This window comes from Mya arenaria, chromosome 17, assembly GCF_026914265.1.
Source record: "Mya arenaria isolate MELC-2E11 chromosome 17, ASM2691426v1".
Lineage (NCBI taxonomy): Eukaryota > Metazoa > Mollusca > Bivalvia > Myida > Myidae > Mya > Mya arenaria.
Genome location: NC_069138.1, coordinates 36,313,779 through 36,329,016, shown reverse-complemented (window position 1 = coordinate 36,329,016; position 15,238 = coordinate 36,313,779). Strand labels below are relative to the sequence as shown.

The window sequence follows — 15,238 nt, the reverse complement described above, 5'->3', positions numbered from 1 at the left end:
ACCGTTCTATTTAAGGAGTATTTCCTAAAAAATTATTAGATTATAGACTATTTTGACCTGCCAAGATGGCTGATGTTTTGAGTATTTTGAGACAATACAATATCAACAAAAAGGAGATAATTGAAACGGATGGACAAATTATATTTGGAGAGTTTGCATGGCCAAAAGATGTCCGGACAAATTACCTTGTTTGGGGGTAAGATCGCTGGCATGTTTTTTTCAAAATCAACGATTTTTCACGGTCATGCTGCTTGCATCTTGGATTTTTTACCCAGTTTTTGTCTGAAATGATATTTAAGTCATATTAAATCCAAATACTGACAACAATAACGAAACTTCAAAACAAGCCTAGTCACAAATACTATCTTAAAATAAGGACTTGCACTACAGACATTTCAAAGTCAAGTTATTATATTTTGATCTCTGTTTATTTTTAACAAACAGAAACATGGTACATGTACCACACCAAGAGTATACAGTTGAATGATGCTGCCTTTAACTAAATCTTACAATGATATGAGCTATACATGTCTTTTTCGTGGTATCCCGAACCTCTCCTCAAGCCTATTTGGCTAGTTCTACGTCTAGTCCAAATAATTGTCTAAAATAATAGATGTGTTTTGGATTCTTCCAATCCCTAACGTCTAAACGGGAATGTGCAAAAAACGGGGGTGTTTTAAAAATATTGAAATTCTTTTAAGTGAAGTATTTTATGGTTGAAATTGATCATAAAGATTTATATTCTTATTTTACCATGTAAGTGAAAAGGTCGACTGATCACCCTCGGAGGGCCTTAAATTCAAACTCCGAGGAACGCGGACAGTCGATAAAATCATTGTGTTGTCCGCGATAGCGAAAATCTGCGGAGGGAAATGGAAAGTGGGTCTAACTCATTGAGTGTACTGTACATTTTTAGCCTACACTCTGTTATCAGCAGTGACATCTCAAATTGTGAGAGCGTCAACATAACAGACATATCCAGTATTTCCAGGTCAACTAACAGCACCTCCTGTATTGAAACCATCCATTCATCATGCTCAAGTCAAATTCTTCCATCTGACAGCAACTACACCAATCACCGTAAGGATAGACCTGACAGCTATGGGGGGAGCCTGACATTCTTATTAAGGAGAACATAGTGAACCAGTTGAGGTCAACACTCCATGTGAGATCCCATTCCTGAAAATTAAATGTATCAATAAAGAGACTCCTATCAAAGGCTCAGCTTTTAGAATGCTACTATCTGGATTGCAGGTGGCTTCATCTACCAGATTTTGATTGGTCAAACAACTCCTCCAATGGACACCAATACAGAAAGGCCATAAGTGAAAAAAATGTAGAACCTGAACTAGGCCGCACACAAATTGTTGACCACCCTACTAGTGGCGACAACTCTCTCGACCTGTTCCTCAAAATGACCAAAAGAAAACAGTGTTCAAAATTGACCTACCAGATTTTACATCTGTAGTGCCTGTCATTTTTAGCTCATCTTAGCACAAAGTGCTGAAGGTGAGCTATTGTGATTGGTCTATGTCTGACAGGTGTCCTTTGTCTAGTGTCTGGCGTCCAGCATCAATAATTGTTTATAGACATGATCCAGGTTTGTCATTAAGAGCCGGCCGCCGGCCAAATTGACCGTTTCAATCAAGATTTGCGCCGGCTCAAATCTTGGGGGATTTTTTTTTTTTTTTTTAAATATCGTGACGACGAGGATATTTTTCATATTTTCATTCGTTTTTGTAAGGACTGTACCGGATGTATTGTAACCTAAGAACCGGTATGTAAAGTATCTTCTGATTGGTTGACTAGTTTCGCTTGCCCAATGGAGAACTCGGTAACATAATACGGAACTGCGGCAGATAACAGACGACGATACAAACATGAAAAAAATACAAACATGAAAAAGAGAAAGATTGACGATTTTTTCGCCCGTGTGTCCAGTAAGAACATACTTTACAGTGTTACACTATGTTCAGTTTGGATCCGTGTGGTTTTTTTAACTATTTATGTTGAAAGCGTGCTTTGACTTTGCATGTTCATGATGTTCATATTATTTTCAGTGAACTGTTGAAGTTGATATCGTTCGGTTTTTTAACTATTCGTTGTTCCTGCGATGATATTTTATGAAAGTCAGCAAGGTAAGTACAATTCTTTTGCAACATTTCTCTGCACAGGAGGGTCAGAGTTTCATTAGGATAAATGGAACTCTGGAGCCCCAAACTCTCCTGATTTTTAACTTGTATCCCCCCTCCACTTATAGTCATTGTATAATGTTATATAGCCATAAGAAAAATGCCTCGGCTAGGGGAACCTATGCTCAAATTTTTAATCAAACGGCCTAGGCTAGGGGAACCTATGCTCGAATTTTTAATGAAACTGCCTAGGCTAGGGGAACTTGTGCCATTTTTTTCAGAATGAATTGGCTTTTGTTAGGGTTCAGGTTATTAAGTATAAGGTTTAAATAGATACATTGTTGTGACTGAAACATTGTTGAAAACAGGTGACAACCAAACCAAGACGTATAATATACTAGATATATATTTTCTTTTTGCTTATCTGGCAATAACCATACATTATTTATAATGCCTGCCCTGATGTATTTCAGATGCATCCAGTCATGATGCAGGTAGTGGCGGATCAACACCCACATGCTCATCCGAGACCACAAAGTCTTCCAAGTCAACTGAAGAATCATTGGGTACATAATTTATGTTTTAATCTGCATGCAGACTATTTCTTCTTTCCAATACCTCATCAAAAAATCTGCACGGAAGACATAACTGATTAGGAAGGCGAGTGGGTTGTTTATTTGTGTGGTATCAGGTGCTCCAATAAACAACTATCTCTTTAATAATAAAGTATGTAAAGCAACGGAAATGCATTTGTACTTTATAACACAGGTGGAAGGAACATACCTTTGTGTTTTTTTTCTCTTAAAACTGATATCTTAATAGATCTCTAAATTAAATTCTATGGTAAACCGCTAAGAATATATTGTTATTTTAATTTTATTATGAAATCAGTTTTAAGAGAAAAAAACACAAAGATATGTCCCTTCCACCTGTGCTTTATAAATGCGTTCTAGAATGGCTAAAGCTGCTGGATTGTTTTGTTTTTAAAATAAGCTTTTAATAATATGAAATTTCTTTGTAGTTATGTTGGTTGTTTTGCATATGGTATCGGTTTAAATAGTGATATAAACACTACTTTTAATTAATTTTATAACACGATGGAAATGGAAGAAAACATGAAACACAAATGATAATTACAATATCTATATATTATTTGTATTATGTTTATTTCCTTTTGGAAGTAAGATACCCTTTGAAGCATTTCACTTTCAAGTGCTGCTGCATGAAGAATGCTCTTGCTGTGAGATTATTTGTTACAAAGGAAGCTTCAAGCTTATTGTGTCACTTTCGGTCTACTACCTGGAACAAAAAAATAGTACAGAACATTACTTGTGTCTGTTTTAAGTTATGACATGGTACAATTTAATATTGCCTTAACCCTTTCGGACCAAATTTAAAATTGTCGGTTGTAACTGGTTTTGGATCAAATATTTTAACGAAATAAATAACAGAAATAATTAAATAAACTTTGGCTTTTCCAAAACCCTATATAAAGACTAAATTTTGTTGCAAAACAGTGAAGTCCCTGATCAGACGCCGCCTTCTAAGGCGGCGTCTGATCTGGGACTTCACTGTTTTGCAATGTCGATTCAAGTCGCCTATGGCGGTGAAAAGGTTAATGGGTTTAAACTTCTCTTTCAGACAATGTCAAAAGGCAGTCACCTATCACCCAGACAGATGTTGCCAGCAGCACAGAACCAGGTGGTTCTTGTCCTGTCAGAGAGAATGATGCCAAACCAGCTTGTAAACCCTCATGTGGACCTTGGACTGGTGATGAATGTAGAGAAGCCATAGAAAACCTTTTTGACTCCTCCAAAACAATACACAATGTATTCCTGTGCAGTAAGATAGACTGCACTAGTGTAAATTTACATGAGCAGCAGAGACTTAAGCCAAAGAAATTTCAGCACAGTTGGCTGAATAAAGAACACTGGTGGCTTTGCTACATTGAAGGCGAAGGAATGTTCTGCCTTGCTTGTCGTAAACATGATATGAAACACCCACAGAATCTTAAGGAGGTTTTTGCAGCTGCCCCAAGTGTCCGTTTGAAAGGAGATGCCATTAAATCCCACAGCAAGAGCATTCTTCATGCAGCAGCACTTGAAAGTGAAATGCTTCAAAGGGCATCTTACTTCCAAAAGGAAATAAACAAACGGTCGGACACACAAAATGTAATTCTAGAACAGGCATTCAGTAGTGCTTATTTTATGATGAGTACATTCATAGCAAACAGACAGTTTGTTCCATTGCTGAATCATATAGAAAAGGTATATGATGTAGACAGTTTGAAATACTTTGGGCATAGATCCAGGGGAGCCCAACAGGAAATCTTTGAAACTCTAGGTCAGACTATGAAGAATGAAGTACTGCGTAAGGTGAGAGCAGCATCAGCATTTGGTATACTTACTGATGAAGTATCAGATGTATCAGTAGCTGAAAATCTTGTAACTTTCATACAGTACTTTTGCAAAGAGACTGGTCATGTTGAAACTCAGTTCTTGGCTTGCCAGAACATTCTTGAATCTTTTGAGTCTGCAGATTCAAATGCAATTACTACTCTGATTCTTGAAGAACTTGAGGAGCGTGGAGGGTTGGACTTGTCTTCTTTTACTGGGCTAACCTCTGATGGTGCTTCCGTGATGGTTGGCAAACGCTCTGGTGTTGCTGCAAGACTGAAACAGGTCAATCCTCTACTGTTAAATGTACATTGTGTTTGCCACCGTCTTGCCCTTGCATGCACAGATACCAATCATACCTTGAAATACATCAGCAATGTAGAGCTATTGCTTAGGCAGTTATGGCAGTACTTTCAGAACTCGCCAAAAAGAATGGCAGCATATTTGAAAATTCAAACCCAGCTGAAATCTGTACGGCTTGAGGGCAAAGCTGTAAAGGGTGTAACCAAACGCCTGAAAAAAGCATGCCACACACGATGGTTGAGTTTTGAAGCTTCGGTAAAAGCTGTTCATGAAGACTACGAGGCAGTTCTCCAAACGCTTGCGCATTTCCAAGAGAGTGATGCAATAGCCTCAGGTTTGCTGACGAAGATGAAAAAGCTCAAATTTATTGGCGTCATCTACATTCTTAGAGACATTCTTCCCATCCTTGGTGATCTGTCCCGTCGATTCCAAAAGGGATATTTGAGTTTTGCAGCCATTGTACCCGCTATAAATATGACAAAAGATAGGCTACATAATCTCGTTGCTGATGCCAAACCAATGGAAAGTCTTAGTCGGGACATTGAATCATTCACTGACATGTGTGCTGAAATCAAAATGAATCAAAATGACGCAAAGGAACTGCATACTCTATTTGAAAAATATGTCAGTGCTTTGGTTGAGAACATTGACAACAGGTTTACAGATAGCTCACCAGTCTTGGAAGCATTCAATGTTTTTGATCCAATGCTGGTGCCTGATTCTGGTGTTGAGATGAGGAGTTATGGTCACGGTCAAATTGAAGTGCTGTCTAATCATTACTTCAAGGAAAATCCTGATAAATCAGACAGACTGAAAGCAGAGTGGGAAGGAATGAAATATCATTTGAGAGATGTCATCAAACCTAGCATGCCTGATTCTGTTAAATCAGGCAAAGAACAAACAGAAACTACTACTGAATGGTGTCTTCTACAACTGCTAAAGAATATTGCAGTGAGGCAACTGTATCCCAATGTAATCTACATTGCAGAAGTGATAGCCTCACTCCCAGTTTCTAATGCATGGCCTGAGAGAGGTGCTAGTACACTGAAGGCTTTGAAAACAAGGCTGCGTAACAGACTGAGTACATCCATGTTAGAGTCTTTGCTTCACATTTGCATAAATGCTCCTAAGCCATCATCCCTGGAAGGTCAGCAGCTAGTGAAGGCAGCTGTAAATGCATGGTTAGAGAACAGAAACAGGCGTAAACTTCCAAAACAGTCTGGATCAGCAACAGTCACAGCTGCTAGTGCTACAAGTGTCATAGATGTTGAGGATGCTGGAGTCCAGACAGATCCATATATGGATGTTAGTGAAGATGTCATCAGGACAGCAGTTGACATTGCTTTAAAAAAGCTTAGCCTTGACGAGTATGATGCTGGCGACTCAGATTCAGACTGGTCAGATGACGAAGATTGTTGTTCCAAAAATTTGTGACTGTGCAGTTTGGTAATACTTCAAGTTCTTAAACAAATAATAATCAAAAACTGAGTTTTAAAGTAAAGTTCACAGGTACAGTAGTTATTAAGTGTTGTTACTTGTACCCGAAATCGCTCTAGTGCCAGAAGTGCATATCATTATTTTCAAAATTTTCCAAGAGATGGCATGCTTCTCCCTGCAAAGTCATGACATCTTGGGTTTTTTTCTTCAGTATAACAAACCCAGAAAACTAAGTAAAAAGTAGTAAAATTTAGAGACCAAATTCGGACGATTAATGGGCCCACAACTGCTCAAATGCCACGATTTGGCACCGTTTTTTTGAAAAATTTCCGGGGGGGCATGCCCCCGAACCCCCCTAGCAAACTCGCGTCTTCGACGCTCGGACGTTCAGCCGCCTCAAATAATATTTCAGCCTTCTACAATGAATATTAATGACAACCCTGGACATCATCTCCTCCTACACCTCTTGGACAATTTTCTTGAAACTTCACAGGGATGGAATTTGAGTGGTGCCCTTTCGAAATAGTTAAAAGATATAAATTCCATGCATAACTCTGGTTGTCATGGTTACCGAAAGGAGAAAAGAAGAAATATTCTTAACTAAAACCATGAGGCCTACAGCTAAGATATATGATGTGTTACATTGTCTAGTTGTCTTCTACCATGTTAAGTCAAATTGTGCCTTGTGGGTCAAAACTTTCCCTGCCCAGGGGATCACAAGTTTCTAACATACCGGTACTAATAAAGGGAACTCTTTAAAAATATTCATGTCTGACACTGTTAGATGTAGTCCTTTTATTTTGATGTGTATACTCATATACGAGATCTCCATGAAGAATGTTTAAATTGTGGCCTGCATGTCAAAACTGGCTCCATGAAAATCATTTTGTTAAAATCTGACAATAATGACTTTATTCTTAAAGGATGGGCAGCAAACTAAAGTAGTGCTTACATTGTTTCTGGATCAGAACTGGTCTCTTCTTGGGGGCAGAAAATATTGCTGTATTGTCTCTTATTGTGTCAGTGTGCAGACACACAAAAAAAATCCTGTCAGTGTGCAGGTAACAGAGGCAACTGCATAAAGTGCTGTCTGACTGTGTGCACACAATTTATCAAGTCCTGTCTTTGACTATGCAGGTGATATGTCTGATCAGTATGCATGCAAGAAGTCTGACAAAAAGTCCTGTCAGTGTAGAGCAGGGAAGAGTTTCTAAATGCCTCTTTGAACATTCTCTAGCATTCTTAGTTTAAACATCCTTCTTGATGTGCGGCAACCAGATATAATATATTATTTCCATAATCAAAGATTGGCTGAATGATAGTCCTTTTAGTATAAGCAGAGTTTCTGTGTTCAGAAAGGAAAATGACCATTCACAATCCCTACAATTTGGTTTGCTTGGTTTGTTTTGCAACTTGTATGTTTGTTGGATCTTAAGTCCTCCTGAACCTAAATTCCCAGATCTTTTTTTTCAGTGGTGCTTAGAACAGACTAAGAGAAACCATCTTTATCAGTCATTTTGTATTCAAAACATGGGTTGTTTTTGGATATGCATCACTTTTCACTTTGCAACGCAATGCAAGTTCATTAGCCATTTGCTTGTCTATTCATATTATTTTGATGTATCTTTCTGTATACTTTCAAAATCTTCAATACTTTCATTTGTTGTATATATCTTGGCATCATCAGCAAAGATTTTACAGTATGATTTAACTTGTTCTGGTCATTCACATACAAAAGGAACAAAATTAGCCCTAACACTGAGCTTCGAGGCACACCACTTGTAACATCTGTCCACAATGACTCACATCCATTTACCTTTACTCTTTGTTGTCTGTTTGTTAGAACATTTGTAATCCATAAATTTTAAGTGGTTTTTTCTCTATGCTAAGTGTTTTAACTTGTGTTAAAGTCTTTTATGAAGAACACAATCAAATGCCTTTCCCACATCAATGAATATTACATCCAAGGGCTTCCCATCAATAACAAACTTAGACCAGTCATCAAAAACTTTCATTGACTGAAATACATCCGCTTTATTGTCTTAAGCCATATTGTGAGTCTGAGAATTCATTCTTGTCATTTCAGTGAAAATCTATCACATCTTTGATTATTTTTTCAAGTAGTTGCATCGTATAATGAAAGGTCTATAGTTAGAGACTGTTGTCTTATCACCATTCTTTAAAATATCGATGTGTGGCAGTAGCCAGCCACCTTTCATTAGGAATACCCCCTTTAAACTTATGGAGTTATTGAAAATAAAAGTCATTGGCAGTCTGCAATGCTATCTGCAGTTTCTTTCAAAAAATCTTGTGTGAATTTCATCTGGACCAACTGATTTAGATACATCAAATCCTATCAGAAGTGCTTTAACTTTATCAACAGTGACAACTATTTGCAATCCAAACTGGTTACTTTTGGAGAACATTCAGGTAATACATCATTTTCATTCTCATGGAAAACTGAATAAAAGAAATTATTGAGTTTATTAGCTTTGTCTTCATCACTTGTTGCTTTTAACTTCCAGAGAAATTCCTTTTTCATTGCTTATTTTACAGCTCAGATGCTCTGGTAATTCTGTTTCTAATTTGGCAGTACTTTTGAGAATGGTCTTTCTTCAATTATCTATCCATAAAGGGTTTTTCTTGGTGGCTGGGATATGCTGCCTCTGCGACATTTTCAAACTTCTTATAATTTCCCATGAAAAAACAAACTATCTTTGCCTGCATCTGCGCAAATGAATTGTGGTACACCACAAAAATATATTGTATATTAGGGCCATTTAGGGGGGTAATTTGAAGGTTTTGTGTATCCACTGCCTTTCTGATGAATTTTCTGTTCCATCTGATATATTTGGCATGAAGAATATGGCTTGTTCACCTCCATGAGCTTAGAGTTTCAGTTCATGATTAAACTTTTTGTGGTCATGACATGTTACTTCTATCATATTTTTTCTTTGTTTTCTTTCCAAGACACAGAGGATTTGTAATTGTAATCTCCAAAGCTTCAACTGTCATAAAATTGTTAATCAATGTCATTTCCTTGTTTGGGTACTCCTCTATTGGGCCAACACTTCCCTTCAGATTAAAGCAATAAAGCCCTTAAGTGATCTCTCTCCATGTCACTATGATCCAGGATTTTCTTTTAATGTTTTTTTCCACAGAGAATGTTTGAGCTTTCATTCATTTTCAATTTTCGTTTCGGTTTTGTCTTTCATGGAACCCAATTTTTTAATGATTTTCTTAACTCTTGGTAATGCTGTAAGGCAATGACTGCAACGCCACATTACACAGTCTGGTGAATCATGTAATGGCTGGTAGACAGCCTTTTTCAAATTGCCACAAGCTTGACAATCTCAAGTTTTCACAAAAGTCACAACAATTTCCACTTCCAGTCTTGGTCGTGTTCTTTACTTTTACATGGTGATGATTTGTCATCTTTCTACGTTTCACTTTGACTTGATGAGGCTCTGCTGTTTTTAGTATACATGCATGCTTTTTAATGTATTCTTGGTGGGAGGGGTACGCTTCCTCTGCTACATTTTTAAGTCTTATATTTCCTCAAGAAGAACACAAACTATCTTTGCCTGCATCTGCACAAATGGTTTGTGGTACACCTCTGGAATATTGTTTATGGGAAGAATTTTGAAGGATTTTTGTATCAACCGCCTGTCTGATGAGTTCCCTTCTGTTGCATTTGATACTTATTCACCTTCATGTACCGGTACCTTGAAAGGCTCATCAAACCTACACTTGAATTTTAACTATGACTATAGTGGTAAACTGGTTCACTACTAATATTTAACTGTGAACTTTTCCCGGATAAACTGGATCACTATTAATATTTAAATGTTAACTTTTCCCTGTGAACGGGTAGAACTTTTTTCATAACTTGGTGATGATTTGTCATCTTCCTCCATTTCACTTTTACTTGATGAGTCACTGTCATCTTTAGAATTATTTTACACACTTGCAATCTAAGGAATTCATGGTGGGTGGGGTACGCTTCTCTTCCTCCATTTGACTTTCACTTGATGAGTCAGAGTCATCTTTAGAATTATTTTACACACTTGCAATCTAAGGAATTCTTGGTGGGTGGGGTACGCTTCTCTTCCTCCATTTCACTTTCACTTGATCAGGCACTGCCATCTTTAAAACTTTTTTTTTTTTTACAAGTATTCTTGGTTAGGTTGGGAACTCTTCCTGTATGACATTTTCCCAGAGCCATCATTGCCTGCATCTGCGCAAATGGATTGTGGTTCACCACAGGAATACTGTTTTACAGAAGAATTTTGAAGGTTTTGTGTAGCCACTGCATGAAACAACAAACAAAAAATATTAAAACATAGAACTGCCAGTCTGCAAAATAAAAAATCTTAAGAATAGGCCAATTACCTTAACAAATCCTTCGGCCCAAATCATGTATTATATTGTTAACTTTTCCCGGATAAACTTGTTCACTATTAATATTTGACTGTTAACTTTAACAAAGTCTTATATTTACCCATGAAGAAAACAAACTATCATTACCTGCATCTGCGCAAATGGTTTGTGGTACACCACTGGAATATCTTCGGTTGCATCTGATACTTTTTCACCTTCTTGTTATTTATTAAAGGCTCATCAAACCTACACTTGAATTTAAACAAGTACTAGAGTGTTAAACTGGTTTACTATTATTTTTTAACTGTGAACTTTTCATTTCTGTTGCATCTGTTTCTACTTCACCCAAATGTTCATTCAAAGCTACACTTGACTTGAAACAAGTTTTGTGTAAAACTCCTAATCTACACATGTTTTAGAATCAAACTGTATACTTTTAACAATCCACTACTGTGCGTCTGAATAACCTGGCGTGAAAAATATCCCCACAAGCTTGAAATTTCATTTCTTGATTACCTTTTAGGATTTCTCTTTTGTGATCATAACATTTAACATCTATCATAAGGCTTTCCCTGTGATTTCTTTCCAAGGCGTAGAGTTTTGTAATTGTTATCTCCAAATCCTCCAAATTCAGAACGTTGAAGCTTTCTTGAATTTTCAAGAGCTTTCTTTACTTCTTGGAATTCTGTAAGGCAACTATGGCATTTTTGAATCAGCTAATTAAGGTTGACAGAACCAGTTTTCACATAAGTAACAACAAATGCAACTTTTATATGGCGATGATTGTCAGCTTCCTCAATTTCACTTTCACTTGATGAGGCACTGCTGTTTTAAAATTCCTTTTTTTTTCACACATGTATTCTTGGTGGGTGGGGGATACTTCCTCCAGACATTTTCCCAGAGCCATCCTTGCCTGCATCTGTGCAAATGGATTGTGGTTCACCACAGGAATATTGTTTTCGGAAGAATTTGGAAGGTTTTGTGAATCCACTGCCTGAAACAACAAACAAGAAATATTAAAACATAGAACTGGCACTGAATCTAAAACAGTCAACAAAAAAATATTAAAACATATAAATGAATCTCATACAGTCTAAAGCACAAATGAAAATAAAGTTGCTTCAAGACCTTGATCAGTTAAGTTCTACTTAACATTGGAACAAGGTGCGTGCTTAAAGACAATCAGCCCTATAATTGCCAAAGCACCCACAAGGTTCACATAGTGTACTAACAAACAAGGACAATATAGTGGAGGTCATTGAAGAATATTCAGGATCCATTCCAGTTTAATCTGTTCCTGTGTCACACAATAAGGACCTACCACATTCAACTACTGCACAATTCAGAACATAAGTGCTTATGATAAAAAAAGTCTGAACATGACCAGGTCTCTAATCAGTAGTCTTGGAAGACTTCGGCAAACATTGGGGCATGTGATAATATGCCAAGAAGTGTAATATTCTTTGTTCAAACTGTCAAAGAATATAATAATTATTGTACTTGTGTGGACATATATTGTGAATAGTTAACCCATATCATGGGATGACCATTTCTCAAGATCTTAAAATTGATCATCTCATATCAATGTAATCATATATTACCGGTGACATAAAATGGCAAGTTTGGCCATGGTTCTTATACAAAGAAAATTGAAGAACTGTCCGTATGACTGCTTGGAAACAACATCTATCACTATTGCACTATGCATCCATTATCTTGTACTCAAAAGACATAGGCACAATAACAGGTGTCAAGTCTCAGGCAAGCTGCAAATTCATCACGAATACAGAAACAGGGACCTGGGCAGGGTTTTACAGTTGTTTGCCGACCTGAAACTATCTCTGCTCAAAGAATGCCCTAAAAAGAAATAGAGTGATATAATCCCCCGCAAAACACAGCTCATCCTTTGCTCATCTGCCTCCCCTCCCCCCCCCCCCCCCCCCCCCCCCCCTTAATAAAAATATACAAATTTGGCTGCAGTTTTCAGACATACACCTAATATTTGTTTACTTTTATGTTACTGTTATTTCCTAATGTTTCTGTCACATAATTAAGATGTGAATTGTCTCTTTCCTTGTTCAGATGTAAATCTTAATGCACCAGTCAATTGTAACCATGGCCCCCCCAGGTCTGGGGAATAGGGGGCACTTTGACTTTTGGTCCAGTCAAGCCCAGGTAAAATCCCCATCCGGCGGGGACAATCTACTGGTAAAATCCCCGCCAAATGCCTCCGCACCCCAGGGATCCTAAGTAAGGCCCATTCCCAGCTATTTTTGGCACAAAAGACAAAATCACCGCTGCGGGGCCACCATGAAGGTAAAAACACGGCCCAATTCCCCGAAGTCATCAAACATTCAGAATATGAAAAAAAATGAATACAACATAAATGAACAGGGCTTTCAACAGGGTCTCGAGCCCAATGGTATTTTTTAAAAAGGAGAAAAATATTTTCTGATTCTGATGAATATATTAATGTTATATTATTATTATTCAATGAATGTTGAGTTAATCAATCATTCTGCATGTACTATTTGTCATGTTATCTGACGTATCTTTTCATGCACCAGTGATTGTGTAATGTCATTTCACTTTTCTACTTTCAGTTTCACTTTTAATTTCCCGAAGTAAACAAAAAACATTCGATGTTTCTATTGCCAATATTACTAAAATTGTTATTTTATTATTTTATTATTTTGCAAAGAAATAAAAAGGTATATCATGGAACATAACTCTACTGTTTACAGACAATTTTTTTTGTCTAACCGTACTCTTTTTTAGCTTTCAGTTGCATTAAAATTGACAGTTAGTAAACAGCAAAAGTTTCCCATGCTTTTAAGACAATGTGCGAAAAAGTTTATTTTAATGTACATGTATGTTAAAAACTTATATATTTTTTATTATTTTTAGCTTATAAATAAAATGTATTTGAATGAAATAAATTGAATATCAATTTTGATGAGTTGGCATTGTTGTTTTTCAATGCCGTCGTAGTTAACAGTCTCCATTAATAATAATTTACATAATAGGTTGAGTTTTGTAAGTCATTGAGTTTGACTGCGGCTAATTGACACAGTTACTGCTCAGAACCAGATTGACAATTACTTGTCACTGGGTAAATATACAAAGTTAACCATGTCAAATTATTGGACAGCTTTGTTATCAAAAAGCTGCCTCAAAATGCACTCACAAAATTTTGCGAGTGCTCCTCAAAGTTAAATTCGAACCCTGGATCATATAAGATTATCTGTTTGATTGTGGGGGTGCATACAGTATACAATGTAAACATTTGTGTATTTGAGACTTGTGTACTGGGCAGTACCTTATTGTCAGAAATGTGACAATATTATTATGAAACTGAAAATAACATTTTTAAAGAATAGGTCACTAAAGAAATATACATTTTGGAGTGCTAAAATCCCTGATGCAAAATGCCTTATTAAATGCATGTTTTTTGTTGTTTATAAGACGTGGTCTTGCTTTTGTATTTTGCATATACCGATAGTGATCTTGAAAGTAGAAGTTGAAAATTAAAAACATAGAATAAAAAAATAGCACATATATAATAATAATAATAATAATAATAATAATAATAATAATAATAATAATAACTATGATGATAATTATAATCACAAAAAAATGTACTGATATACATGCACATGTTTTTGAATGAATTATTGTAAAAGTATTTATTTTAATATGTGTGCTGTTGATACAGCCAACAATGCCTGGTATGCCTCCAAGGTCATGGCAGATGACACAGTAACTACAATCCAACTGACTGTACGCTTGGAAATACCATCCTCCAACCATGTTGGTTGAACCTGTGGCATAGAACCTAAAAAATGCCTAAAATTGCAGCCAGGGTGGAATTGCAACCGTTAACCCAGTCTGCTTGAATTCAAGATGAGCACATATCAAAACAAATGTGTGATTGGCGCATCTTTTTGAATTATTTTTTAGAAATCCACATTATTGAAGTAACTCAAATGGTTTATCCTGATCTTTTTAATATTGTCTCGGGATGTGGATTTCCTTTATTTGTTTCAGATCTCTGATATACCGGTAGTCCATCTTTTCTACTTGTCATGTACATTTAACACTCACACATACTCACAACCATAATATGAGGGCATAAGGACAAATAATCATTTTAATTGGTACAGTATTCAGAGATGTCAAATTTCATTTTATCATCTAATTAACAACTATGAGATGTGTACTATTAAACAGGTAGCATACTTTGTTTCACAAAAATGATCGCGATTGAAAAGAGATAAAACAGTCAGAAAGTAGGGTGGCACTATTATATATTTTTGGGCCATAGGCCTTTATTTACAATAAATTTGAGTTGAGTTGAAAAAAGCAGTCCTTGGGGACGGTTCAATCGGCCTAGCCCTGCACTCACAAATGACCCACTCTCATGAAAACACTTGAGTCTCACTCACCTGTGAATACGGAAAGACATTTTGATCGAACATATCTGACCTTATGTGATTACAGAAGATTAACTCATTGAGTGTGAGTGGTTTTCCTGAATTTGACCCTTAGTCGCTCCAGTCACCTGGTGAGATGAGCCCTGTAAGGTTGCTG

General features: G+C 36.6%; 2 protein-coding genes across 2 annotated transcripts in view; both read left to right on the top strand.

Annotated features, from left to right (window-relative positions):
* Window positions 1-56: 56 nt before the first annotated feature.
* The window catches only part of LOC128224108 (parafibromin-like), a 29,955-nt gene continuing 14,773 nt past the window's right edge, over window positions 57-15,238 (top strand). The window contains exon 1 of the mRNA XM_052933784.1: window positions 57-196. Coding sequence (XP_052789744.1) covers window positions 66-196 — 131 coding nt within the window. The 5' untranslated portion in view covers window positions 57-65. The remainder of the gene's footprint in view (window positions 197-15,238) is intronic.
* On the top strand, window positions 4,756-6,554 carry LOC128224109 (zinc finger protein 862-like). Its single transcript, XM_052933786.1, has one exon. It carries the CDS (start codon window positions 4,772-4,774, stop codon window positions 6,263-6,265), a length of 1,494 nt encoding a protein of 497 aa, XP_052789746.1. The 5' UTR covers window positions 4,756-4,771; the 3' UTR covers window positions 6,266-6,554.